At 40.7% G+C, this 27,768-nt stretch overlaps 2 protein-coding genes across 2 annotated transcripts; both read right to left on the bottom strand.

Annotated features, from left to right (window-relative positions):
• Window positions 1-229: 229 nt before the first annotated feature.
• Window positions 230-18,093, bottom strand: atad3 (ATPase family AAA domain containing 3). The gene is made up of 16 exons (XM_036559867.1): window positions 17,825-18,093; window positions 16,799-16,875; window positions 15,220-15,321; window positions 14,072-14,131; window positions 13,631-13,700; window positions 11,602-11,767; window positions 11,041-11,110; window positions 10,801-10,956; window positions 9,865-9,921; window positions 9,041-9,166; window positions 8,776-8,900; window positions 7,725-7,776; window positions 7,540-7,610; window positions 6,581-6,748; window positions 3,878-3,986; window positions 230-2,121 (listed from the first exon to the last, which is right to left on the bottom strand). The coding sequence occupies exons 1-16, from the start codon at window positions 18,015-18,017 to the stop codon at window positions 1,738-1,740; spliced, it is 1,986 nt and encodes a 661-aa protein (XP_036415760.1). The 5' UTR covers window positions 18,018-18,093; the 3' UTR covers window positions 230-1,737.
• Window positions 18,094-22,121: 4,028 nt separating this feature from the next.
• On the bottom strand, window positions 22,122-25,260 carry mrpl20 (mitochondrial ribosomal protein L20). Its single transcript, XM_036559502.1, has 4 exons — window positions 25,107-25,260; window positions 23,961-24,071; window positions 23,758-23,835; window positions 22,122-22,635 (listed from the first exon to the last, which is right to left on the bottom strand). The coding sequence occupies exons 1-4, from the start codon at window positions 25,191-25,193 to the stop codon at window positions 22,462-22,464; spliced, it is 450 nt and encodes a 149-aa protein (XP_036415395.1). The 5' UTR covers window positions 25,194-25,260; the 3' UTR covers window positions 22,122-22,461.
• Window positions 25,261-27,768: the final 2,508 nt, after the last annotated feature.

Here is a 27,768-nt window from a genome sequence, read left to right as displayed (position 1 = left end):
GGGACTGCAGTGCATCTCAGGGTAAAATGGGCTAATAATAATAAGAGAACATTTTAATAATTTCGCGGGCTGAATAGGACTGTGTCACAGGCCTGACTTGGCCCGCAGGCCTTGGGTTTGACACATGGGCTCTAGATGCGAAAGGCAGACAATGATAGACGAGGACTTTTACTTTGGAAAGTAAGCTCTGGAGATTCCCATACCAAATAGTGTGCCGCACACACCTCAGTGCTCTTTATAAGGGTATTTTATTGGCAGTCATACAAATGTTTTCCATCTCATTACAGTGAAACATGTTTTTTCCAGACTTTAGAGTTACTGACAGTGTTTTTCAGTGGAAAATACACCAACATACATTCTACACATGATCACATGATCCATTACACACAACACAGACGTTTGACACCGTCATGACTTTTTAAAGAACATCCCCCCCTCCCCACATCCCCGCCCTCACCACCACTTCCTTCAGTTCTTTGTTGGCCACACTGACATACATACTATCCAGAATGACCCCCCACGATAGAGATTAAGCAAATTACAGACAGAACGGGCTTTTCTCGACTACAGCGTGACTGTATTGGTGTGATCAGATACGATTTTGATGCTCTTAAAAAAAGACAGCTCTTCAAAGGTTCTTTAGTAAAGGCAATGGTTCTGTTTAGAACCATTCCGTGCTTCAATAGTTCTTTCCTCCAGGGGATGAATATGATGATTGAAAGAGAGTCAAAATGGTGATGGACGCCTCTTCTGAGGATGTGAGTGAATTATCTACACTCTCAAATGAAGACGGTTCTTCAAGGGTTCTTTATTAAAGACAACACTCAAAGAGTACATTTGCCCGATTAAATGGTTCTTTGCATGATGAAATAGACCTTCAGACTGACAGAGAATGTGTTGTAAATATCGTGGCAACAGAAGAACCCCTTTTGCTGCTACGCAGAACCATTTTCAAAAACGTTCTACACAGAACCCTGAAGACTGATTTCACCATGCTAAGAAACAAATTCTTGGATCTCATGGTTCTAAATAGAACCATTGACTTTACTAAAGTAAACTTGAGGAGCCATCTTATTTTATAAGTGTAGGTACAGCTGGGCTTCGATATGCAAATGAGCCCTTTCTCTGTTGTGAGCATTCTGACCAATCACAGTTCCAGATCAGTGTGTTTTTTTTTCTTTTTTAGATGAATTAAGTTATTCATGGAATCTTAAAAGTAAATAATTAGGGTCAAATTAATGCCAGTCAGTCTTTAAATGTGTCATTATTGCATTCCCAGTGCATTTTAATGTAATGTTAGGTAAACTGCAGTTGCAGTGTGTAGCAGTGTAAATCACAATATAGTATTTTGTCCATATTGTGCACTAGAAATAAAAATAAACTAATCTTGTGCACTGGATTTTAAACAGAACCGGTCTGGATTCGTCCACAGAGCCGACTGAATGTGTGAGTGACAGCGATTTCATAAAGGTCCATACAAATTCACTGATCCTTCATTTTATTATTATTATTATTATTATTATTATTATTAACCAGATACAGCACCTCTATGGAGTCACCCAGAGTTACCCACTCAGTCTGGGGTTATTTCATCTTAGAAATTCTGATCTAGAACCAGGCTGCTTCTGTCTGCGCTGATCTCCGCATACATACATGTATGTAAACACACATCTGGCCCAGGACCGGCTGCCCTGTTCTGCAGTGTGGTGTTAATACGGCCCCTGAACTGGACTCCAGTTAAACCGGTGTGCCCTCCCTGGGTGGCACTTCTTTCTTCCCAGTTTGTTTATCTTCTGCTGCCCCTTCTCCTGCAAATGGAACAGTCTCTTTCTCTGCAGCTGAACCCCCCTCCCCTGGCGTGATGGTAGAGTCCGGAGCAGGGGAGCGCTCCTGTAAGGGAGACAGCACCTCCTGAGCTTGAGGAGGGGCATTCTGAGGCACAATGAAGCCCATTTTGGCACCTTTGCCTGCTGCTGCCCCCTGGTGGCTGGGAGACATAGTGATGCCCTCCGTGTCCTGCAGCCAGTCCATCTTCTGCATGTGCTGGCGGACAGCGTCGTCCACGCGAGCGTCAATCATCGCCTCCGTCAGCACACCGTCCTCAGAGGAGTACGCGGCAGCCTGAGAGAGGAAAGGGGAAAAATGAATAAATAAATAACAATAATAATAATAAAAGTACTATATTATATATTAATCTAACAATTATTTAAAATAGATGTTCGCTGTATGTCTTTGCCGAATCGTTTTATGTGATATTGGTTGTCAATACAATAAACAATGTTGTTTACTGTACAGGTTTGCCAAGGAAACTGGACACAGTGGTGCCAAATAAAAAAAATACCATCAAAAACTCTAAATACAATGATTTTTGTTTCATATTCCACACACTGCGCTGCTCTACACCCAGTTAGACAGCACTAATGATGCTCTCTCTGCAGTGAAACACACAATATCCACAATATATGCTGAGAAATGTATTTAATGAAGTAATTTATCATGATAAATACTGTCAAAATGCCCCCCAATGCAGACCAATATGTAACCATGCACATTATTAATTGAACCATGAACACTCAAAGAACGCATGATTAGAAAATAAAAGACACTGAACGTACTGAGATTTTAAGCTGGTCCTAAAAGGAAAAGTGAAATACAGACAATTTGTCATTGTTTACAAACAGGCCCTGAGAGATTGCGACTGCGGAAGTGCTGCGCTGCCCCCTGCTGGTGGACATAGACACTGTGACACACAAACTAGCTGGTGTCCTACTTTCAGCTATTTTGGTTTGAGGGGAAGAGCAGAGTGGCGGTCTAGATTAATCTAGAGCACCGCCAACAGGACCTGTAACGAGAACAGCAGAGCCTCCAGCTCTCTATGCCTGGATCAGCCTGAATTTGCCTAAACATGACACGAATTTGTTTTCGAATCAGATTTGATCAACTTTCATATGAACCCCTAAATCTGATGCATATCCGACACGTGGCTGTGGTGACCCTAATAAGACCGGTCAGATCCAATTCATGCGATTTGTGTTTTCCTGTCACAGCACATCCAGGTGTGTTCACAATAATGACAGATACGGGTCACTTACACACTCGAATGTGGACCAGCCAGGCTGGAAGATCAGATATCAGAAAAAAATGAAAACTTAAATGGTGCAACAGTTACGGGAGTTTAGTCATATAATAAAAGGTGGTCAATGAAGACTAAGGCCCAGTGCCATTTCTTATTTTCACCTCTACCCCTTGTTTTCGAGTGTTGCCCCTTGTTACTGAGTCACAGGGTAGTGGTTGAAATCCTCCCTCTGAAATGGGACCCTCAAATAAAAAGAGCATCACTTCATTAACAGCTACCAGCGCTGCTCTGTAGGCGACCCTGCCAGTCTGCAGTGACAGCAGAGGAGGGTAAAGTTCAGCTCCTCACTGCTGGGCTTTAGTTACATTTAGGGCATCATATGATCTTCAAAGAGGGGGGCGATTATTTATTATCAAACACCGCTAATTCTTCAGTGATACGAAGCTGAAGTCAGATATTCTCCAGCTTCTCGAATTTTCCCGTTCCACCTTAAATAGTGGCCGCATTCTGAACTCGCATGTCGTTATAGTTAGAACTGTAATAGAATGGTTTTTCAGTAGGTGTGGAACTTATAAAAGGTCACCTGCATTAGAGGAGCATCCGCAACAGGCAAAACAAAACCACAATACGTGCGAGTTTGTAAGATCACAAAGGCGCTTTTGGCTTCGCGCAACCCTCGAGAATTTAGTTTCACTAAGAAACATGCTGAGCGCTTAAGACTAACCCTAAATTTTAAATTCTTATCAAAATGAACACTGAAGGCTGCGATGTGGACGGAGCCAGTGATGCGTGTTCTCTCACCTGCCAGGCCACGCCCAGTTTGGAAATCTCTCGGCCGGACATGCCCTCTGTTCTCTTAGCGATTTCAGAACATTTCTTTCCATAGTCAAACTGAGCCAGCTTCAGCCGCCTGAGAGAGAGAGGGAGGGAGGGAGGGAGAGAGAGAGATTACAACTGCTGCCACTAATAATTATTTATACAGTTGAGTAAATGTTTCGGATCTGTTTAAGGAGAACTCCACAGATTTTTCAAAATTTCTGCATAATTAAATAATTAACATAGTGGTTTGGCTCTGTTCTAGATAAACTTACTGAGTCAGAACTGTTCACAGTGGTGGTGATAGGAACCAGACGTCCACCTCTAAAAGCTCCTCACAGAAAGTTCCTACATGAAATGGTTATGAATTCACTGCCTGATGACTGAGACACTGTTTTATGATAGTTTAGAGAACTTAAACTCCATTCATGGTGGAGGGATACATGCAGGGCGCTGTGAGGCAAAATAGTCCCCAAAGAAAACTTATTATTTCAGATTTTCCACTATTTTCCATCATCAACATTCCATATAGACTCAGAAGACTCGTGTAGGTTCACTGGTGGTTTTGGATAGTAAATAAAATGTCTATATTTGTGTTGTCATGGCGACCCCTGGTTCCTATCACCACTGAACGACTGTTCACATCTCAATAATGTATTTCAAATGCAGATTGTGTGACGGAGTCTGTCATAACGTATAAATAAGATTACAAAAAAGTTGATGCTCCAGATAAAAAGTCTTTTCTGCAGAAAGTTCTGGAGTTCTTCAGGTGTTACATCCTTCATCCTCAACCTCATAATACACTCTCTCTCCCTCTCTGTGGGACCTTTCATCCCCAGTTCAGAGTAAAATTAATGAGTGTGTTCACCAAAGTCCTGACACACTTTCACTAACAATGTCCCACCATACTACAGTGAGGGAAACAGAAAAGGCTCTAGTGTTCGTCTCAACAAGGACAGATCCAACTCACTGCCTGCACACAGAACCAATGAAGTAACTACAATAAACAATAAATCTGTAATAAATATCTATCTGGCACAATACATTACTCAAACCACTAGTTTCCAGCTGTAGTCCCACACGCCTGGTGCTACAAACCAGCGGCCGCATTACAGAAACTTCTTAACTCTGAAATCTGATGTGTTTGGTCTCCATGACGACTTCAGTCTGGACTGAATTTCGGACAGTAGCTGTTCCAGAATAACAGTTCCGAACTTCATAATCTCATCATGAACTCCAGATAAGAAAACAGCATCACACAAACATCCTAACTAGACTAAACCTCCTAAATCCTGTCCTAACTTTAGGATGAACCCCAACAGGGTCCTCACTTCTGTTTAAGGTCCGTTTCTATGGTTTTTAGGCAGCTGAGTCAGCAGCATAGTTCACTACCAGCATAATGAGCTCCATTTATTTCTACTGTAAAACGCTGCTTTCACTGTGAGATGATTTTCTTTTCTAACTCTGCGTTTTAAAGATCTCAGACGCTGCAGACTCGATCTCCACCGCCCCTCTGATCACCTTCGTGTGTTAATGTTGATGATGAAATATTACAGTGATGGTGGTGAATAATGAAGGAAGTTTCTGTAACACGGCCCCAGGACAAAATAACACCTTACATACAGGCAAAACTAACATTAAAGGTCCCAAATCATTGAAATCAGCATCTTCCTCGCTTTTTAAAAAAATAAAATAGTTTGATGTAAATATTCCTAAAGTTTTAAAACTCCTTCGTTAATACAGTCCACATACGTGGAAGTCGAGCTATAAAAACAGCCCATTTAAAACTCATTATTTTGTGATGTCACAATAACCAACACATTTACACGCCTATTTAGCCTTTATCAGTTTAGCCACACTTCAAGTTATACGGAGTGTTTAAGCCTGGACTGCTTTCTGAATGAGGCACAGCCTATCAGAACAGAGCTCATCTACTTACAGTAGTCTTAAAGGCACAGTAACAGCTTTGAAAAACAGTCAGGTAAAATTAAGTATGAATATTTTTGGAAAAATAAACACAGACCAACATTATGAGGGGACACAGGAGAAAGAAATAAAATGCAAGACCAATGCAGAATATGGGTCCTTTAAAAATATCTAGTTCTCACTGACAAAAGGAGACGAAAACGTTTACAACTAGCTTTACTGAATCATGCGATCATTCTCACTGACGACAGCTTGGACATAAATGTACCTTATACACCCTTAAAAATGTGGTTCTTCTGGGGTTCTTTATTAAAGGCAATGGCTATAAACAGAACCATGCACACGCACAGAACCATTTCAATGTATAAATGGTTTAAATGGCTCTATTCTATGATGGAACAACTGTGGTATGGCTCTTTAAAATGGTTCAGCCTAGCACCAAAAAGAGTTCTACTACTGTTAGTCATAAAACTTTTTTTAGTACTTTAGAACCCTTTTTGCTGAGTGTAGTTCTGCAAACGTATTATTTTTTGTTTTATTGGCTGTTTTTATCTACAACTAGATAAACACAACTTTAAATGCGTTTTGGTATATTCTGCACTTTGATACATTAAAAGTCTGTTCACCTTAAACAGCAAACAAAGTCTAAAATAACAGTAAATGTTTATTTATTTCTTTAATAGATATATGAATAATATAGATTCTAAAACAGAACATTACTTATTTGAATCCCTGGACAAAACTAAGGCAGTGTGTACTCACTGTCTCCCCCCGGTGGCCGGCTCCAGTACGTATCTGTCAAAGTAAAGCCGGACGAGCCGCTCTCTCTCCTCAGGGCCGGGGAGGGCGAAGTTCACGATTTCATCAATACGGTCATTAATGGCCCAGTCGAACTGCTCGGGCTGATTACTGGCCAAAACCAACATAAACCTGCAGACACAGAGAAACAGAGAGAGCACCTTATTGAACAGAGGTCAAATAAATGAGTCTGAAGAAATAATTCCTGTATAAATGGTCATTTTGCTGGTAATGAATACAGCCTAACAGGCCGCTAACAGGCTGCAGTGGAGTTCCACACTCAGTCAGGCATATAAGGCTGTGTTTTAAAGGGGAACTCCACCAATGTGTTCCTAAAGTTCCCAAAACGTTTGAGATGTAAACAGAATCGTTCTGAGTGGTTTGGTGTGAAACGCTCTGTTCTAGATAAACTTACCGAGTCAGAACTGTTCACAGTGGTGGTGATAGGAACCAGACGTCCACCTCTAAAAGCTCCCTCACAGAAAGTTCCTACATGAAATGGTTATGAATTCACTGCCTGATGACTGAGACACTGTTTTATGATAGTTTAGAGAACTTAAACTCCATTCATGGTGGAGGGATACATAATATTCAGGGTGCTGTGAGGCAAAATAGTCCCCAAAGAAAACTTATTATTTCAGATTTTCCACTATTTTCCATCATCAACATTCCATATAAACTCAGAAGACTCGTGTAGGTTCAGTGGTGGTTCTGGATAGTAAATAAAATGTCTATATTTGTGTTGTAGTCATGGCGACCCCTGGTTCCTATCACCACCACTGTAAAGACATCTGAACCATTTCACACCAAACCGCTCTGAATCTCTCTGATTACATCTCACACACTGAATTATGAGGAAATGATAATAATAAGGTAGATTTTTGGCTGAGCTCGTCAGTTGAAGTGTAAGTAGGTGAACACACTTGTTGCTCTGCTCTCCAGTGCGGTACAGGAATGCGTTCAGCGTCGCTCGCAGATCCTCACTGATTTTCTCCTACAGTCAGAAAAACAACACAAACGTTATTATTTCTCAACAACAACAACAACAACAACAACCAGATAAAGTATCAAACAGGCTAAAGATTATAACCCAGACTCGGACACTCACAGTGGCTCTCTTGCGCAGGAATGCATCAGCTTCATCCACAAACAGCAGCAGGCTGCAGAAAACAAACACAAACACAAAATCTCATCAAATAGCTCTTCTAACATGAGAGGTGCAGCTTTGGTCTCATTAATCAGTCCAGGTTCTGGTTTTCTGAGGCTAACATGATATCTAGCCAGCAGTAGGCATTATTATTATTGGTGAGTTCAGATTGTGCCTTCAACATGGTGGTGGTAGCATGAGGGAAGGCTTTGAGGGAGGGGGAGATCTCTGAGAACCTGGAGTTCTGGGCAGCTTCTGTCTGTAGCTAGAAGGCCGGACCCCCTCATAGCTGTAGTAGGACTGATGTAGGACTGAGGAACAGGGAGGAGATGGGTGGTGGTGGGAACTGTGAACACTTTGTCACAGGAGTGGAAGGTGAGGATGTTAATTTATAGAGCGATAGATTGGAAGAAGGTCCTAATAGTGTCAGATTGTGTATCTTGACACTATATTTTTACCACATAGTCAAACAGTAATTATAATTTTTATAATAATAATAATGACAATGACACTTATTATTATAATCCTTATTATTGAGCCAATCTGACATGTATAATATATACACTCTAAAAAGATGGTTCTTCAGGAGTTCTTTAGTAAAGACAATGGTTCTATGGAGAACCATGAACGCTTAAATGGTTCTTTGCATGGTGAAATGATGGAGAATGTGTTGTTTATGGTTCTATACAGAACCTTTTTGAAAATGGTTCTATATAGCACCAAAAGGGTTCTGCTACTGTTACAAGCTTGACATCGTAACAAAAGCAGAACCCTTTTTGGTGCTACACAGAACTATAAACGACACATTCTCCATCAATCTGAAGAACAATTTCACCATGCAATGAACCTTTTAAGCATGCAAAGGGTTCTTTGAGTGTTCATGGTTCTATATAGAGACAGTCTTTACTAAAGAACCCTTGAAGAACCGTCTTTTCTAAGAGTGCAGTGTGAGGTCAGATGTAATTCCTGTTATTCAGTATAATGTGTGATGAACGGTGTCTGATGTCCTCACCCTCGGCGGCTGGTGCTGGCCCAGTCGAACACTTTGTGCATGGCAGTTACACCATCCCGCCCCATGGGGGCGACGTCCCCACCGGTCATGATGGCATAGTCCATCCCAGAATGCACTGCCAATTTCTGCACAAGGAAAAAGAAGACCCCATGAAGCCCACCTGCTCCAGCTAATCAGCACCTCTCTGAGCATGAGAGCATCAGACCGAGGGGCGTCAGGTCAGAGCTGGGTCAGTTCCAGCAGCTCTGCCGATCGGTGGGCTCACCTTGGCGAAGAGCGTCTTTCCCGTCCCAGGTGGTCCGTACATCAGGATGTTCCTGTAGAGACCCCGGTTCTGACGGGTGTTGCGTGTTGCTATGGCGATGTCGCGGACGCGCTCCTCCAGCGACGGCTGTGGGGAGATGAGAGACGTTTCAGTTGCTATGGAAACAGCTCCGGCCCATTTTTTGGTTTTGTTTTGGTCAATCTGTGACTGTTTCCATTATAATGGACATGTTTTAGTCTAGTGCAGCTGATGGGGTCAATCAGAAGATATAACACAGTAATAGATATTTGGCAACAATATTCAATTACAGGTACATTTCTAATATTAAATAGAACAGATACAGTACACTCTTTAAAATGATGGTTCTTCAAGGGTTCTTAAGTAAAGGAAATGGTTCTATATAGAACAATGAACATTCAAAAAACCCTTTGCATGATTAAAGGGTTCTTTGCATGGTGAAGTGGTTCTTCAGACTGATGGAGAATGTGCTGTAGATGGTTCTATATGGAACCTTTTCCAAAAGAGCTCTACATAGCACCAAAAAAGGTTCTTCTACTGTATCAATCCTGACATCGTAACATAGAAGAACTCTTTTTGGCTATATAGAGTCATCAATATTAAAAGGTTTGCATAATTAAAAGGTTCTTTCTTTGCTGGATCGGCCGATACTGAGCTGATACTGACTCTAAAAATCTTAAAAAGATCTATTTTTGAACTTCTCTCACGATAAACATCTAAAGGTCTACCATGCAGAAGAACACAAACAGTGCAGCTCATCACACAGAGAAGGTTTGGTCTATTTTTATGGAACAGTTCTCACTCACACTGAGCACAACTCCCTCCAGCGCATCCTGAGGCTTACTCATCAACCTCCTGGTCATCTGAGAGAGAGAGAGAGAGAGAGAGAGAGAGAGAGAGAGAGAGAGAGAGAGAGAGAGATATGCAGATATGCTTTATATTTTACATGCATAGCAATAATAACAATGACAACAGTGATCGATGGAGTGTTTGGCGTTCAGGAGTGGCTTTAAAGGGGAATTCCTTTAAAACACCAATTTTTCTAAATGTTTGTATAATTCAAGATACAAACAGAGAGGTTCAGAGTGGTTTGGTGTGAAATGGTTCAGATGTCTTTACAGTGGTGGTGATAGGAACCAGGGGTCGCCATGACTACAACACAAATATAGACATTTTATTTACTATCCAGAACCACCAGTGAACCTACACGAGTCTTCTGAGTCTATATGGAATGTTGATGATGGAAAATAGTGGAAAATCTGGAATAATAAGTTTTCTTTGGGGACTATTTTGCCTCACAGCGCCCTGCATGTATCCCTCCACCATGAACCATTAAGTTCTCTAAACGATCATAAAACAGTGTCTCAGTCATCAGGCAGTGAATTCATAAGCATTTCATGTAGGAACTTTCTGTGAGGGAGCTTTTAGAGGTGGACGTCTGGTTCCTATCACCACCACTGTGAACAGTTCTGACTCGGTAAGTTTATCTAGAACAAAGCGTTTCACACAGAACCACTCTGAATGACTCTGATTACATGTCAACCAGTTAATTATGTAGAAATTTTGAAAAATCGGTGGAGTTCCCCTTTAATGTAATCCTGCTAGTAGCCACTATTGTTGTAATATACCTTGACCTGATTACGGCTCTTTTTACTGTAACTGTAATGTAACACTGTTTTGTGTCTCCTGATTACGTAGCGCTGTTACTCTGTTAGAACCCAAGTCTGTGTATGTTTGTGTACCTTGATGGGGTGTTTGATGGCCTCCGTCACCGTGATGCGCGAGGTCTCTCTCACCAGAGACGGCTTACCGAGTCGAGCCTCGATGTACCGCGCTGCCACGCCCGTAGCATTCCGCGCAGAATACACACCGACAGCCAGCAGAGTCAACCCTGCCACCTAGTGGAGCGAAGGAGACAGCGCAGGTTAACCAGCCTGTTAAAACTGTCAGTCAAGTAGCGTTTGATAGAAAGAGCCGCGTACCGTCGCAGTCACTTTGTCCCAGTCTGAAATAAAAGCCTTGAAGCCCTCCCCAAACACGGCACCAGCAGTCCTGAAGGACAAAAGGACAACATTTTCAGATTATGTCAAAAACTCAAAAATGATAAAAATGGCAATATTTGATTATATAATCGTTATTGCTATACATGCTTTTCTGAGCATATTGTAGATACTGTCAGTACTAAAGGACTGACTGCATGCTTCACTAAAAAGAGCATAATTAGTCCTGTTTAAAGGGATTTAATGCAGTACGGCGTGTGTAAAATATTAAATAAAAAGGTTTGTTAGTAGTATAATAGCTTTTAATAGTATTGTCTAAATGTGGCACTTCAACTTATCAAACCTCAAAAATAACTTTTAAAAATGAATAAAAAAAAATTAACAATAAAAATCTTCAAGTATTGTGATATTATATTTTTAGCCATATCGCCCGTCTCTATGCCGTATGACACCGTCTCAAACCGAGACTCCTGCTTTAGTACAGTAAGGTATTTAGTACAGTAAAGTGAGTAAGGATGAGTATATAAGGGCGTATGTCCGTACTGTATACTTTCCAGAACCGTCTGCCGGTGTTCCGCTGCTTTAAGGCGGATTTGTTCCCGGATGATGTCGGCGTTCTCCCTCTCCACCCGCGCTCGAGCTTTAGCCTCGGCCTCCACCCGCATCATCTCATTCTTGTGCCTCAGCTCCATCTCATGCTCGATGGTGGCTGCACCAGTCAGACATCACATCACTCACAACTCACTTAATAATCACCAATCACACTGATTATAATACACTATATATACACTTCGGCCCTGTCCCATTTCCTCTACCCCTTGTTTTCGAGTGTTGCCCCTTGGAACTGAGTTACAGGGTAGTGGTTGAAATCGTCCCTCTGAAATGGGACCCTCAAATAAAAAGAGCATCACTTCATTAACAGCTACCAGCGCTGCTCTGTAGGCGACCCTGCCAGTCTGCAGTGACAGCAGAGGAGGGTAAAGTTCAGCTCCTCACTGCTGGGCTTTAGTTACATTTAGGGCATCATATGATCTTCAAAGAGGGGGCAATTATTTATTATCGCCCACCCCTAATTCTTCAGTGATATGAAGCTGAAGTCAGATATTCTCCAGATTCTTGTTAAAATTTTCCCGTTCCACCTTAAATGGAGCAGCAGTTCTGATGCCAGAGGAGCCAGAATGTAACTGCTGGACCATTTAAGGTGGGCCAGGAAATTTAGCTACCGAGACGTCAACAATACTAGTGATTTTAAATGCTTGTTATGAAAAAAAAGGACCAAAATACACTGAAACGACATTAAACTAAGATAATATGATGGTTATCGTAATTTTTTAAGAGAGAAAATTCTCACATTTGTGGGTTTCTTTGGTCTCTCGTTCAGCATCTTGCTGTTTTTTTTCTTATAACTCTGTTTGGAGTCTCTGAAAAAGCTCAGTTTGTAGCCCAAACACTTTGCCCCACCCCTCTATCTCAACAAGAATCGGGACACCCTAACCCTAGACGTGAACATGCAAAGCGGAGGGGTAGGGCTGAGTGGTAGGGCCGAGGGGTGAGATGGGACTGGTTTTTAGTTTACTCACTTCACCCACCCTGCAGCTGCACCCACTGGCCACTTTATGAGAAACACCTCCCATACAGCTATACTGTGTAGGTTTACAGTTACAGACTGTAGCTCATCTGTTACTGTACAGCAGGGGAAGCACAGACTAGTCGACTTCACTGCTCGGCGATGGCGCTTTAATCGATGTCGACGAGTCGCTGATCACGCGATTATGACACAACATGGACGCCTCAGAGACGACAGCAGGTGAGGAGCCTGGTGATTTCGGGGGCCGTATCTCTGGTTTCCTGAAGACTAGCGATGCTGGAAAGGGAACATCATGCTCTACTGACCTGTATGGCTTCGTTCTAACATTTCTCCACCAATCCAGAGCGCCTCAAAGATCAGACACTGAATGTTGTTATCTCCGACGTCCCAACGACTACAATAAAACGTCCTGTGTGGTTGGAAAGAAGGTAACGCCCTGTAATCCTGTAAAGGTTCAAGTCGGTTTCTCTTATTTTCACCGAGTTACAGTGCAGCAAGGAGGCCTACAGTGCGCTTAAGTGGGGTACAAATTTGCGAGACTCTGGGGTCCGTATCTCTGGCTCCCTGAAGGCTGGAAATGCAGTCCAGTTCACGTGAAGTTTAGCTTCGTCAGTTTCTAAAAGTTTGATTTTTTTTTAAAGTCGTTTGTTGCAAAGAAATTCCTTCTTCTGTGGTTTTATTGATGACATCATCAGTATAAAAACTGTCGACTTCAAAAAAATCTGAAGTCGTGCAACCCCTACTGTACAGTTTATCACTCTCTACAACATTCATCACTGGAAAGAGATGACCATAAGACCACCACTGACCACTACTGACCAGATATTATTCAGGTGGTGGTCATTTCTCAGCCCAGCGCAGCTCACGCCTGATATACAGATCTGCCCTTAATCCAATTCATTACCCGTTTACTGAAACTGAAAGGTTGCCAGGTTATAGCTGAGCTTTCTGCAGTGGTGGAGGAGGAAGCTTCGTGTGCCGTACCTTTCCTCATGGCCTCCTGCTTCTGCACGGACTCCTCCTGCCTCCGCAGGTTCTCCTCATTAAGAGCTTGCTGAAAAGATGAAGACAGACATCTGAAGGAAACAGCAGCATCACAGCTGTATGGCTGATTACTCTGTCTAACAGCTCTGATCACAGTTATTTATGATCGGCAGCCCTTTAACCCGCTAATGCTCACTGCGTTTAATAGATGGATTATAGTGTAAATTTGTTTTAAATTACAACAAAAGAGACGATAATTGGTTTCTGGTGTTAATATTGCCCAAAACAATGTGGTAATTATTCATTATTCTTATTAACCCACAAATTCTATATCAACTTATCCATAACTGTAATACACAGCTTCTGATCACTGGCATATTCAGTGTACTTTAATATAGGATGAGTTGCGCTACAAGGAGACGTCATGCTGCGGGTCAGTACCTGCTGCCGTAGCTGGTCCTCATAGCGCTGCCTGGCCAGTTTATCCTGGTACTGAGCTCTCTGTGTGGAGAGAGGAGGAAGCTCAATATGCTAACACTGCACACACATCTGCACCTATATATACATATAACTGCATTCAAACGAAACTGTGCAATATTAGACTTGATCATATTCAGTTATAACAACAATCAATAAAGTATTCGCTCATTTTTTTGTCAAAATAAAAGTCTCAACCCATCTTACAAACAATAATCTGGTGTGCATTGTTATTAGTGCCTGTATTCCACTGCTGTGTATATAGATCCTCCAGTGACATCTGAGGATTCAGTATATTTTTTTAACTATGATTCTCAATCAGAGCAAAAGAAACAAATAAAATCAAACTGGAAAACGGGGAAATTCTTAGTGCTACAGCAGCAAAGGGAGAGCAAGGCACTCACGAAAAAGAAAAGTAACAAGAAGAGAATTTACTGTGATAATTACTTAACAAGGTTTTTACAGTTCGTTACTTGTTACTTTATAGACAATATATATATATATATATATATATATATATATATATATATATATAATACTAAAAGTAAAAAATAAGATAAAAATATAAACTCTATCCGTCACAAAAATGAACAATATAAAGGATTATAAATAAATAAAAGCTAAGATGTTTACACTGTAAGGATATTTTACCCCAAAAATGTGATGTTTCTCAAAAAAAATAAATAAGAATCAAAAACTGAATCATTGTGAGGTCAGATATCTACAGCCCTCATGTTCACACACAGTGTGTTTTTCAATCCCTTTAGCAAGGGGTGCTCAAACTTTTGTTCTGGGGGGGCCAAAACACAATGTCTGTGCTGGGCCGAAGACCAAAAAGACAAACAATAAAAAAGAAGGGAGGTTTCACTATTTTACTTTACACTATGGTGCATTAAAATACTTCAAAAATTCAATTTAAAAGGAAAAAAAAAGAAATAAGTTATACAGAGTATAAACAGATGTTCTCTCGTTTGATGAGGGGGCAGGTTTAACTTTCTGACAGGCCAAATGAAACACCCTCACAGACCGATCAGAATGAAAGGCGAAGTTTCCTGTCTGAGTGTAAACAGAACTGATGTGATCAGTGCAGTGAGTTAATCAGTCTCTCTCACCGCCTGATGCTGTTTGGTTTCCTCGTTCAGCGTTTTCCTCCTCTCCTCCGCCTGGATGCGGATCTGATCACCTTTCAGCTGCTCCAGCGCTGCTTCGTACTCCTGAGAGCAAACATGTCCACGGGTTACTAAACCACCCTGACTGAACACAGCACACGGACGCTGTGCTGGAACGAGGGCTGGGCGATAAAATGATAATGATAATTATCACGATACAACTTTTATCGATAGAAATATAAGAAATGTTCGATAAATGTTCGATATAATAGACCATTCTCACACTTCCACGTTCTAGCAACACCCCTGGTGGCGTTTTCTACTGCAAGGGAAGCGACACTACTCTGCTGTCGCCACGAGAGGGCGTAATTCTGAGTTTTTCGACATAATTAGAGAGGGAGGAGTGAAGTTAGTCGCCAAATACACTTTAGCAACGTCTGAAACGTGGAGTAATGTATTCCCTGTTTGAGTGAAGCGACCGGCGATCTGTTCTCCTGTGACCGAGTCTGAGTGACGAGGTCAGTGGCGTAACTGTACTGTCCTACAGTGAACTCACCTCTTTACTAACATCTGATTTCAGTTTAAATGAACCTAAAAGGAGGCTCTGTTTGTCTGGTGTGAGAATCACACTGCAGTTAATGCTTTTACACAGCGAGCGTCAGATACACTGCGGTTCTTCCATCCCTCAAACTACTATGATAGAATAGAGAACCCAGCCGTCGCTGGCTGCTGTCTGAACACTGTGATGTGCTCAGACATGGATGTGGTAGGACTGATGGCAGTAAGGCGGTGTGATCCATCACTGACCTACCGAGCCAGCTAACGTTTGCTGTTCGTACTAAGCTGACGTTGTTGAGTAACTAAACAGTTTAGCACCCGTAAACAGACAGCCCAACTCTCGTCACCAGACAGATAAAATAATGTTTTCTTTCTTAAATTTATGAATATTACAAAAATCGTGGCCGTGTTTTTCCAGCTGGCAAAAACAGCTAATCAGAAACTTTCTCCCACTGTCCCATGACAGATTTGTGAAACGTTCCACTGTTTGGCAAACGTTTGTCATGTTCTGACCATATAGGTTAGTTTAAAACAGCAACTGACCACTCAGGAGCAAAAATCAGCCTTTACACTTGAAAGAAATAATGATTTGACATGTATCGCGATAGGTATCGGTATCGACTGATATTACATTTTTTATCGTGATAATTTTTGGCCACATCACCCAGCCCTAGCTGGAACTGCACAGGAATTCTGTCATTTTCCACTATTGCATTGCACACCTGTGCTTAAGGGGGGGCTGTATGGCAACACGGTACTATTATCATCATAAAGAGCATCACAACACACTTTCTGAACATCACAGGCAGCATTAATGCTACTAGAACACAGAACAACAGCGTTCTTTATTAAAACAAACAGACAAAAAAAATTTCTGGACCAGGTGTCACACTGTCATATTAAAACTGCACAGCAATGTCGCTGATTAGATGCATATTTTCCCTCCGTTCTGGAGTGAAATGAATTCTCTTAAATTCAGAGAAGTAAATTACAGGTTTACATCTCAATTTTCAAGCAATTTTACCTTCATCTTACTCTGATGCTCCATCTGAACCGTCTGCTCCTGCATGCGGGCCAGGTCCAGCGCCTCTTTAGCATGACCTGCGATTCAAAGGTCACAACATCCATCAATCCACATCATAATGATCAGTAAGCAGCGCTGCAGTCAAACCTCCCGAACACTAACACAGAGCGGGAAGAGTTCAAACAGGATCAAACAGACTTTGTGAACTTTGACCTACTGCCCTTGAGAATGAGTGACCGAGGAAAGCCTCCACGTGCATCAAGACACAGTTAATTAACAGTTAATCCTCCTACAGTCTGCAGACCCAAGTCTTTACTGTAAACACCGGACCTCTTATTTAAATATAATAAGTGCTCCACCCACCTCGATTATCCATATTTAGTCATTTTGTCCGTTTAAATAAAGATTATACCAAATAACAGCATAAACTATTTCAGTACAAGTTCATTTTTAATTCTGAGTTCCTTTTTTTAAACTTTAAACTTTTAAGTTTCTGTTGCGGAGCATTTGAACGCAGCTTGCTTGGAGTGGGCGTCGCGAAAAACTACAACTCCCATGATGCACCAACAGAAAACGGAGTTCGCCGTTTTAAACGTTAAAACAAAGGTTGGACGCTTCAGAACAGAAAATTAAACAGACTGCACACCTAATAAGCTGATACTTTATATACAGAAACATTTTATATCTATATTTCACATTTTGACCATCTATTAGCTTGATTAGCTTGTTTGCTGTGTGACGGCTAGTGCTGAAGCACCTGAGCTGGAGTGCGGTTTACCTGCTGAGGAGAGAAATAAACAAAACTATCCAAAAGCTTTTATGTTCAAACGGTTCAAAGGGACTTTATGACATTATATGTTCATAAGATTCATAAGACGATACGAAAAATGGACCAAACTGTCACTGACAGCATTAAGGTGATCTTACATCATCCAGCGCTGCCTTTAACAAAGTCTCCTATTCTCTCTATTTGTAGGAGATTATGTTGTGAGTCTCGGTGTGCCGGTGCTGTGCGCGCTCACTTACGGGACTTGTCGAGCTCTCTGGCCGCCTGGGCCGCCCGCTCCAGCCCGGTGGGGTCGAAGTTGCTCCACTTGTCCTTGGGTTTGTCTCCCCCGGAGCCCCCCGAGCCCCCCGGCGGAGGCGGCGGCGGTGGAGGCACGGGCAGGTCCGGAGGAGGCTCGGGCTGACCGCGGTTCAGACCAAACAGCCACGACATGGTTCTGGTTCTGGAGAAGAGGGCGGACGGAGAACCCGCAGCCGAGAGCCGGTTACTACTGCTGCGGACACACGTGTGCGAGTCACGCTGCTGCGGAGCTGAACCAAGTCTCGCGATGACTGAGGGACAAACGGGGCGCGCGCCAAATGGCAGCAGTGCGGCCTACTTAGGGCACTTGTAGTCGGATTGAAATACACAAGAAAAAGATTTTATTTATGTTTATTTTTTCCAAAATGCCACCGAAGAAGGTCAGCAAGGTGATGTTAGATACACTCTTAAAAAGATGGTTCTTTAATGGTTCTTTAGTAAAGGGAATGGTCCTGTTTGGAAGTTCTAAGTAGAACCATTTCATGCTTAAATAGTTCTTTGGCTCTTCAGATTGATGGAGAATGTGTTGTATATGGTTCTATATAGCAGCTTTTTGAAAATGGTTCTACATAGCACCAAGAAGGGTTCTGCTATTGTTTCGATATCAAGCTTACACTCTTAAAACGGATGGTTCCTCAAGGGTTCTTTGGTAAAGAAAATGGTTCTGTGTTGCATTATAAACACTCAAAGAACCCTTTGCACGATTAAAGGGTTCTTTGCATCATAAAAGTGTTCTTCATACTGATGGAGAACGTTCTGTAGATGTGTTTGTTGAAAAGGGTTCTATTTAGCACCAAGAAGGGTTCTGCTGCTGTTTCGATGTCAAGCTTGTAACAATAGCAGAACCCTTTTTAGTGCTATATAGAACCATATACATTATATTCTCTATTAATCAAGAACTTCACCATGCAGAGAACCACTTAAGCACGCAAATGGTTCTATACAGAACTCAAGGTTCTAAATAGATCCATTGCCTTTACTAAAGAACCCTTGAAGAACCATCTTTTTAAAGCGTGCATCTTCCATGATCACCCTGAGAGCCTGTGATTGAAGTGAGGAGGAAGTAGGGTTTAGGGTTTAGGGTTTAGGGGTCATCACTCCTGAATGGGACAGACTGTAAAGCGTCCTCTAAAGGTCATATTGAAGTCCCGCCCAGTCGCGGTTACGGCGGCTCCAGTGGGCCAAACCGTGTTTACCAGGCGCTGCTCGGGATGAAGGTTCTTCATCCTGTGGTGCTAAAGCGTTCTATAATGACCGCCTTTAGAACAGTTTCTGAGCTGTATTTAATATTGAACGTTTGATTTGTTTTAATAAAGCATTTATTTTAGACACAAAACATCCGGTAATAACGCAAAGACGCACATTTAACCGTTAGACGAGCTTCCGGGCCTAAACTGCACTCTTTTACCGGTTCTTTAGTAAAGAGTGGGGTCCTGTATAGAACCATGAACACTCAAAGAACCCTTTGCATGATTAAAGGTTCTTTGCATCGTGAAATGGTTCTTCAGATTGATGGAGAATGTGCTATGGTTCTATACAGAACCTCATTGAAAAGGGTTCCATATAGCGCCAGAAAAGGTGGTTCTATTGTTACAAGCTTGACATCATAACAATAGCAGAACCCTTTTGGGTGCTATGAAGAACCCCTTTCAAAAAGGTTATATATAGAACCATATACAGCTCAATTTAAGCATGAATTGGTTCACTACCGAACTCAAGGTTCTAAACAGAACCAATCCCCTAACTAAAGAAACCCTTAGCTTACTTTAACGTTACAAGCATTAACGTAAGGCATCATAAAACAAAGTTGGAGGTCTTTAGAACCAAGAACCTTTTGCATGCACATTTTCATCGATCTTAAGAACCGTTTCATAAAAAAAAATTGACCATGTAAAGGGTTCTTTGAGTGTTCATGGTTCTATATAGATCAAATTTCTTTACTAAAGAACCCTCAAAGAACCTTCTTTTTTAAGAGTGTAGCATTTCTGACCAAAACCTCACAGAGAAGGAGAAACATGCTCAAAGGTCAGTGTCGTTTATTGCCACGCTGTTTTATTCTAAGCAGGTTTGGACCGTTTCTGTTGGTACATTCATCATGAATGTTTCTCAGAGTGAAGGCCAGCTGGTGTTTTCAGATTATGACCAGCTAAAATGGAGATAAAAAGGTTCTGATACCAACAGGCTCATGTTATGTTCTCCTTCCTGGCACTAACATTAGCTATCTGGTGTCCTCTTACGTCACCTTTCTAGTGAGAAAGAATTCAAACAGTCCACAAATGCACCTCAGTGTGACTGTAGTTTTTGAAAAACTCCTCCCACCTTCAAGATACATCATCAGAGGGGGCTTTTCTTGTCTTTAAACTAGAAAATCTTTCTCTAGAGATCACTGCAGTGCCTTAGTAACGCGTGAGGAGGCACGTTTTAGAACGGCTGTAGCAGCGATTACATCTTTAATTTTCACTGGACTGTCCATTTAAGTATATATGTAGTAGGTACGACCTTGGGTAGGAGAGAAACTATATCAATTCAACTTATATTTTATTTTTGAATCATATATTAGCCAGACGACTGCAGGAGCTGAAAATGACCTGCTGTTTTTTAAAAAACAATCATGTAAAATGCCCAACTCAACGTTAACCTTAATACCAGCAACCAAAAGATGGGTTTTGGCCTCCTGTTTCTATTAAAAGGCACTTTTTTAGTGAAAATAATATCTTTTATTTTCCAATAATATCTATAATAAGTCAAACGTGCGTCTCCACACCATCTGATGAGCCGCTACCGTTCAAAAACACACATTAAAGCGGAGAGTAAACAGGAAAAAGGTTTATTAACAGGAAAAACAGCAGCACAAACACTCACTGTATATATATACATACAGACACACGCGAAACAAACAGGTACCCCCCTCTTACACCCCCACCCCCGGCTTCTCCTTTCACAGGCCTGCTCCATTATTTGGCAAAATCAAAGCTGATCCAGACACAGCACTCCAACGTGGAGAACGTCTGTGTGTTCTGTTCATCTCCGGTTCCACACGATCAATTTTATTCTCTACCAGCAACCAGAGACATCCAGCTGCAGCCCTGCACGACAACAGACTGAGAGAAAACTGCTCAAACAGCCAGATGAGGTACATTCCCAAAAAAGACGGTTCTTCAAGGGTTCTTTACTAAAGGGAACGGAACCATAAGTTCTATATAGAACATTTCACGCTTAAATGGTTCTTTGCATGGTGAAATGGTGCTTCAGACTGACAGAGAATGTGCTGTATATGGTTCTATATAGAACCAAAAAGGGTTCTGCTATTGTTACAAGCTTGACATCATAACACCAACAGAAGAACCCTTTTTGGCGCTGTATAGAACCATATACAGCGCATTCTCCATCAGTATGAAGAACCATTTTCACCATGCGAAGAACCATTTAAGCATGAATTGCTTCATTATAAAACATTCCCCTAACTAAAGAACCCTTGAAGAACCATCTTTAAGACTGTAGCTTACTTTAACGTTACAAGCACAGAAACTCTTTTAGAGAAGGCATCGTATAATAAAGTTGGAGAACTGTAGAACCAAGAACACTCAAAGAACCCTTTGCATGATGAAAAGGGTCTCTGCATCATGAAATGGTTCTACAGATTTATGGAAATTAATGTGCTATAGATGATTCTATATGGAACCTTTTGGAAAAGGGTCCTTCTATTGTTACAAGTTTCACACCATAATGATAGAACCATTTTCACAAAGCTTCTATATAGAACCATATACAGCTTGTTCTCCATCAGTCTGAAGAACCATTTCACCACAAAAAGAAACATTTAAGCATAAATTGGTCAAACTCAAGGTTCTAAACAGAACCATTCCCCTAACTAAAGAACCCTTAGCTTACTTTAACGTTACAAGCATTAACGTAAGGCATCATAAAACAAAGTTGGAGATCTTTAGAACCAAGAACACTTTGCATGATTAAAAGGTTCTTTGCATTATGAAAGAGTTCTACAGATTGATGGAAAATGTGCATGAATGTGCTATAGACAGTTCTACATAGAACCTTTTTTTAAAAGCGTTCTCTATAGCACCCAAAAGGGTTTTTCTATTCTTACAAGCTTGACATCGTAATGATAGAAGAACCATTTTCACAAAGGTTCTATACAGAACCAAATACAGTACATTATGCATCAATCTGAAGAAACCTTTCATGATGCAAAGAACCTTTTATCATGCAAAGGGTTCATGGTTCTATGTAGAACCATTTCCTTGGCTAAAGAACCCTTAAAGCATACAGTAAAGATTATGATTGGTTAGAGGGCTCATTTGCATATTGCAGCCTTCTGCGCCGACAGCACTGCAAAGGCCGATGTAACGAACGTCACACTGCAGCCGTGAAACTCTTCCAAACACCTGAAGAGACCCGGCTACTACAGTCTGAACTCTGCAGGTCAGTAAAACTGGACACCTGGACTCTGCAGGTCAGTAAATCCGGACTCTGCTGTAACTGTAGAGGGTCTCATGCTGCTCTGGGACTCTGTGGAGAAACGGCACAGGTGCGCTGCGATTGGTTGAGGGGGAGTCGTTCACTGCAGCTGTGTGATGCGTGAGAAGACACCCGGCGGCTCTTTCCCGTCTCCCAGCGCCGCCTGCAGGCCCTCCTGCTGCCGCGCTCGCGCCAACGTCGCCAGAGCCTGAAACGTCCGTGGCTCTGTGATCGCCAGGTCACTCAAAATCCGCCGGTTCAGCTGGACGCTGCACTGGAATTTAGATTCAAAAACTCATCTTAATATCTAATTAACGTCACTTAAATTCATTCATTAATGCAAAAATTTAATTTACGCAGTGTCCCACCTGCTCCGCCCCCCTTTACCCCAAACGTAGCTGATCAGTCAAGACATGTTTGGTGTCTGACGTTTCTTAGTGATACAAGTAATGAAACAGAAGCTTCGCCACTGAAAATGAGTCTGAGTGGGACAGACAGACACACAGACGTCTACATCAGCAGCTCCAGCGCAAATCTAAACTGCAGACAGAAACGCGTCTTGGCTGATCATCTATATTCGAGGTAACAGGTAAACCGTACTTTGGATGTTTTTGCAGAACCACTCCTGGTTTCTTCAGTGGTCCCAGTTCACACAGAGGACACAGATTGGATCTAATTTTGGACTAAACTGCAATGTCAATGGTGTTCACCTTTGAAACCTCATTAAGTCTAGACTCACACTTAATCTGGGTCTGTGCAAACGAAATTAGACTTATAACGGAGTTCTTCATCTTAAAACTAATTTTTAGAAACTACTTTGAATCATAATCTACTATGAATTTTTTTTTCAGTATCTGCTATGGATTATTCAGTTTCTACTATGAATTATTCAGTGACTACTATGAATTATTCAGTAACTACTATGAATTATTCAGTAACTACTATGAATTATTCAGTATCTACTAAGAATTATTCCATATCTACTATGAATTATTCAGTTTCTACTATGAATTATTCCATATCTACTATGAATTATTCAGTTTCTACTATGAATTATTCAGTTTCTACTATGAATTATTCAGTATCTATCATGAAGTATTCAATCTCCATCATTAATTATTCAGTATCTACTGTGAATTATTCAGTATCTACTAAGAATTATTCCATATCTACTATGAATTATTCAGTTTCTACTATGAATTATTCAGTTTCTACTATGAATTATTCAGTAACTACTATGAATTATTCAGTTTCTACTATGAATTATTCAGTATCTATCATGAAGTATTCAATCTCCATCATTAATTATTCAGTATCTACTGTGAATTATTCAGTAACCACTATGAATGATTCAGTAATTGCTACAATTTACAAATTGAATGTGTAGAATACTCACTTGTACGAGATTGTACATTAGAACAGGATATTTCATTCCGTGCTCACGCGAAGCTGCAGCTATGCGAGAAATCCACAGCTGGAGGAGAGAAAACAGCAGAAATGCAGATTTGAAAAATAAGTATTGCGATCAAGGCACTTCAAAAAATGAATAACGTGTGTATCAGAATAATATTAGAGTTATTAATATTAATATTATCTCACCGTTCTCATGTTGCGCCGCTTTGCTTTTCTCGCCTTTGTTGCGTAGACGAAGGCCCTGCGGACCGCCCGGACCGCCAGCTTGTAGCATCGGTTCTTCCTGCCTCTGAAGTGCTGCCAACGTGAAACAACACGTATTTAGAGGGCTGGTTAGATTACCGTGTACTGCTGAGGAGCCGCTGTCTTTATACGGCAGTGGGTGAACACGGCCTGAATACCACAAACACACCGTACATAACAAAGAGCCATATGCTTTCATTTAAACCTGGACAGACGTATTTACATATTTATATTTGAGCAAAACTTAAATGATAAGACTTTATTTCTACTGTAATGCACTAAAGGAATTACTCAGTCTTTTCCTCTGTTCCATTTCAGTCATCAAAATTCAGCTCCTAATTCCTTTTTTTGGGGTTTAATTTCATGTTGCTGAGTTGGTTCAGCTCCTGTTCTTTAAATCTGAACACTGGAGAAGATCCAAAAAGACAAGAATGGAGTCTAAGAACTTCAGTTCATACGCAGGTAGATGCTGAATGGACTAAGAAGCTCCAACATTATTGATATAGAACACGATATGTCTCAGAAAAGCATACTGTACTGTACTGTGACATAATTTATCACGATAACGATATATAGTCATATAGTGCAGCTCTCCACGCACATCTTAGAGCTTTTCCTGCTTTAACACACCCACTGTAACTCAGTAATGAGCTGGTTAGGTGTATCAGGTGTGTTAGGAGCAGGTAAACAGAACCAGGGCTGAGAAACGCCTACAGCCTCCTGACTGCAACGAAAGAGCGATTAAATCTGTGAGGAACATATTTTTGTCTTTATTGCATCATGTATTAATATCTAAGAGCTGAAAGGTGGCTTCTTATTCCTCAGCTCCTTCATGGATCTTTCCGGTCCACCTTAAATGAAGCAGCAACTGCTGTATTCTGACGCATGAGCAGGCTCAGGATTGCAGCTATCACGGCATTTAAGGTGGAACGGAAAATTGGAACAAGAAGCCAATTTCAGCCTCGTGTTTATAGCCATGAGCTCCACTCTGGACCTGGTTCTGCTGGTTCTGCTGGTGTGTGGAGGTCCGTCATGCGAAGCTGATGTTTTATTGTTTTCTGGTATAAATATAATATTAATCTCTCTCACCCGCGCATTCTTCAGCAGCTCCTGCACCTTCCAGTAGCGGTCAGGCCCTCGACTCCGTATCCAGCAGGGTAACGTCAGAAACACCATGATGTTCTGTAACAGAGTCCGTAAACAGGCCGAGAGAGTCTGACCTTACTCTCCACTGCGGACAACGTGACTGCGCTTCGCACTGCGCATGCGCGAAACAGTAAAAGTCCCGTGAAGGTCATCGCCTTTATTCATTCGCAGGTTTAAAAAGATATAAGTAGTGAAAAAACAATAATTGCGTAAATATGTTTCATTATTCATAACATTGAGTGTTGTAAGAAATTAATAATGATTTAATAATATTTAATGTTCAATGATTTTGGTTCAGAATCCGGAGATCAATATTATGCAAGTGCAACTCGAGTTATGCAATTTTCTATTATGCAAATAAACAAAGAAAAAGAAAAACAAGTTATCAGACTAACAATCAGGGCTTTGTTCTTAGGTAAATCCCAGGTGACCCATTTAAAAACATCCCGCTATTGTATAAATAAATAAATAAATAAATAAATAATTGTATAATACTGTATTTCACAGCAGTGGTGCATTTATTTATTACTGTGCAACAATACTGCAACTGTAAACTACCTCATCTGTGGATTACTGTTATTATAACACTGCAACACTAACTATAACTCTCAAACTTTATATATAGGAGTGTAACACCCATACTTAGCAGAGCTACTGTAATATGTACACACACACACACACACACACACACACACACACACACTCACACACACTCACACACATAGTGTTATCTTATCTTTTGTGTATTCTTTATTTTATACTAACATAATATATGTGTAACAATACATAATGTATGTATAGGTGTGCATATATATGCGTATAATGCATATAATACATACATATACACACACAAACATATATATATATATATATATATATATATTTTGATAAGAACAGGAGCTAAATGGAGCAGATAAAGCTGGTATTTGTTCAATCACACACACAAAACAACGTTTATTAGAAAAACGATGAAGACCGTCACGTTGAACAGTAAAACAAAAGAGCAAAGAGTCATGGGATTTGAAGTTCAATTATTTTTCACAGTTAAAAGACTGAGAAAAAATATTCTGCTGTGATTTGTATTTATGGCTTGTGTGGTCACAAAATAACTGTTTGGCAGAATATTCTCCTTTAGTGATTTTTAATCCCTTGTCAAACATTTTCCTACGGAGAAATGAAGCGAACGTAACCAGCAGATGGCGCAGTTCCCAACTGGATGCTGACACGAGCAAAGGAGAAGCAGATTAGTGTCAAAATCAGAATCACTTCATTTATTTTGACGTTACACACACAAAGAATGGGTCTTGGTGAGTCACACATGTACGACATCTAACACACAGAGACTATTAACAGATGGACAAATAAGAACACAAGAAACAGAACAGAGAATGAGAGAGAATATTGGGCCTCATTCACCAACCGTTCTGCAGAAGAAGCTTCTTCTTAAACCCACTTACACAGTTTTTGTGAAGACTCTGACATTCACCAAGTTTTTTTTCTTTATTAAAGGATTCATACAATAACATAACTTACAACAACCAACAGCCCTGCGATGGACTGGCGACCTGTCCAGGGTGTATCCTGCCTTCCGCCCAATGACAGCTGGGATAGGCTCCAGCACCCCACCGCGACCCAGAAGGATAAGTGGTTTAGATGATGGATGGATGGACAACAACCAACAGCCAGATTTGTGCTTAGAGGTTAAATAAATCATAATCAAATTTCAAAAATCATAATCAAAGTCCTTTTTGCTTTCTTGTTTTTAAAATTTTTTAAAGAAGTGCCACATTCCTTAAACTCACTGAGGAAATATAATAATAATTAATTATAATCAGACCATCTCTTCTTATGTAAATAACATTCACCCATAACAATTAAGTATTGTACAAAAATAAATACTTTAACATCTAATCTGTCCATAGAAGAATAAACAATAACATCTGAAACATCCAGTGTGATACAGTGTCCAGGCTTTCTCCTCACAAAGTTTTCCACATCAATCCAAAACACTTCAGTATAAGTAAGTTGGTAAAACAGATGGATAACTGATTCCTTTTCCAAACCACAAAAGGTGCAGGATATTCATTAATAATTTTAAGTCTCTCTAAAACACTTTTAACTGGGTAGATTTTGTGTAAAATTTTAAACGTAACTTCCTTTATTATTCATACAATATTCATCACAAATTGTCCATGTTTCACTCTAATTTATGTTCCCAAATACAAAAGACCAACATGGTTGTTTATAAATTCTTTCATTAGATATTACATTCCTAATATATTTGTTTGTACATTTATATTTAAGGATATCAGTGACCCCAATAAGAAGACCATCCCTATTTACATCACTATTTGCTGAACCCTTAAGAAGCTGTAACGTTTGTTGTGGTACAGCGTCAAAAACTACAGCACATTCTTTGGTTGTGACTGGCTCTCCAAATTTATTAAGACATTCACTGTATGTCCACAAAAAGCCATCAGCATTCAAAAGTTGTTTCACTGATATAATATTATTATCAAACCATTTAAAAAAAAAAAGAGATTTATTCTTAAATTGGATATTCCTGTTATTCCAACCCAAGAGCACAAAGCTGAGAACAGTTCTG

Source organism: Colossoma macropomum, unplaced genomic scaffold (genome assembly GCF_904425465.1).
Source record: "Colossoma macropomum unplaced genomic scaffold, Colossoma_macropomum, whole genome shotgun sequence".
NCBI lineage: Eukaryota > Metazoa > Chordata > Actinopteri > Characiformes > Serrasalmidae > Colossoma > Colossoma macropomum.
The sequence above is the reverse complement of the archived record's forward strand: the minus strand, read 5'-3'. Positions and strand labels throughout refer to the sequence as shown.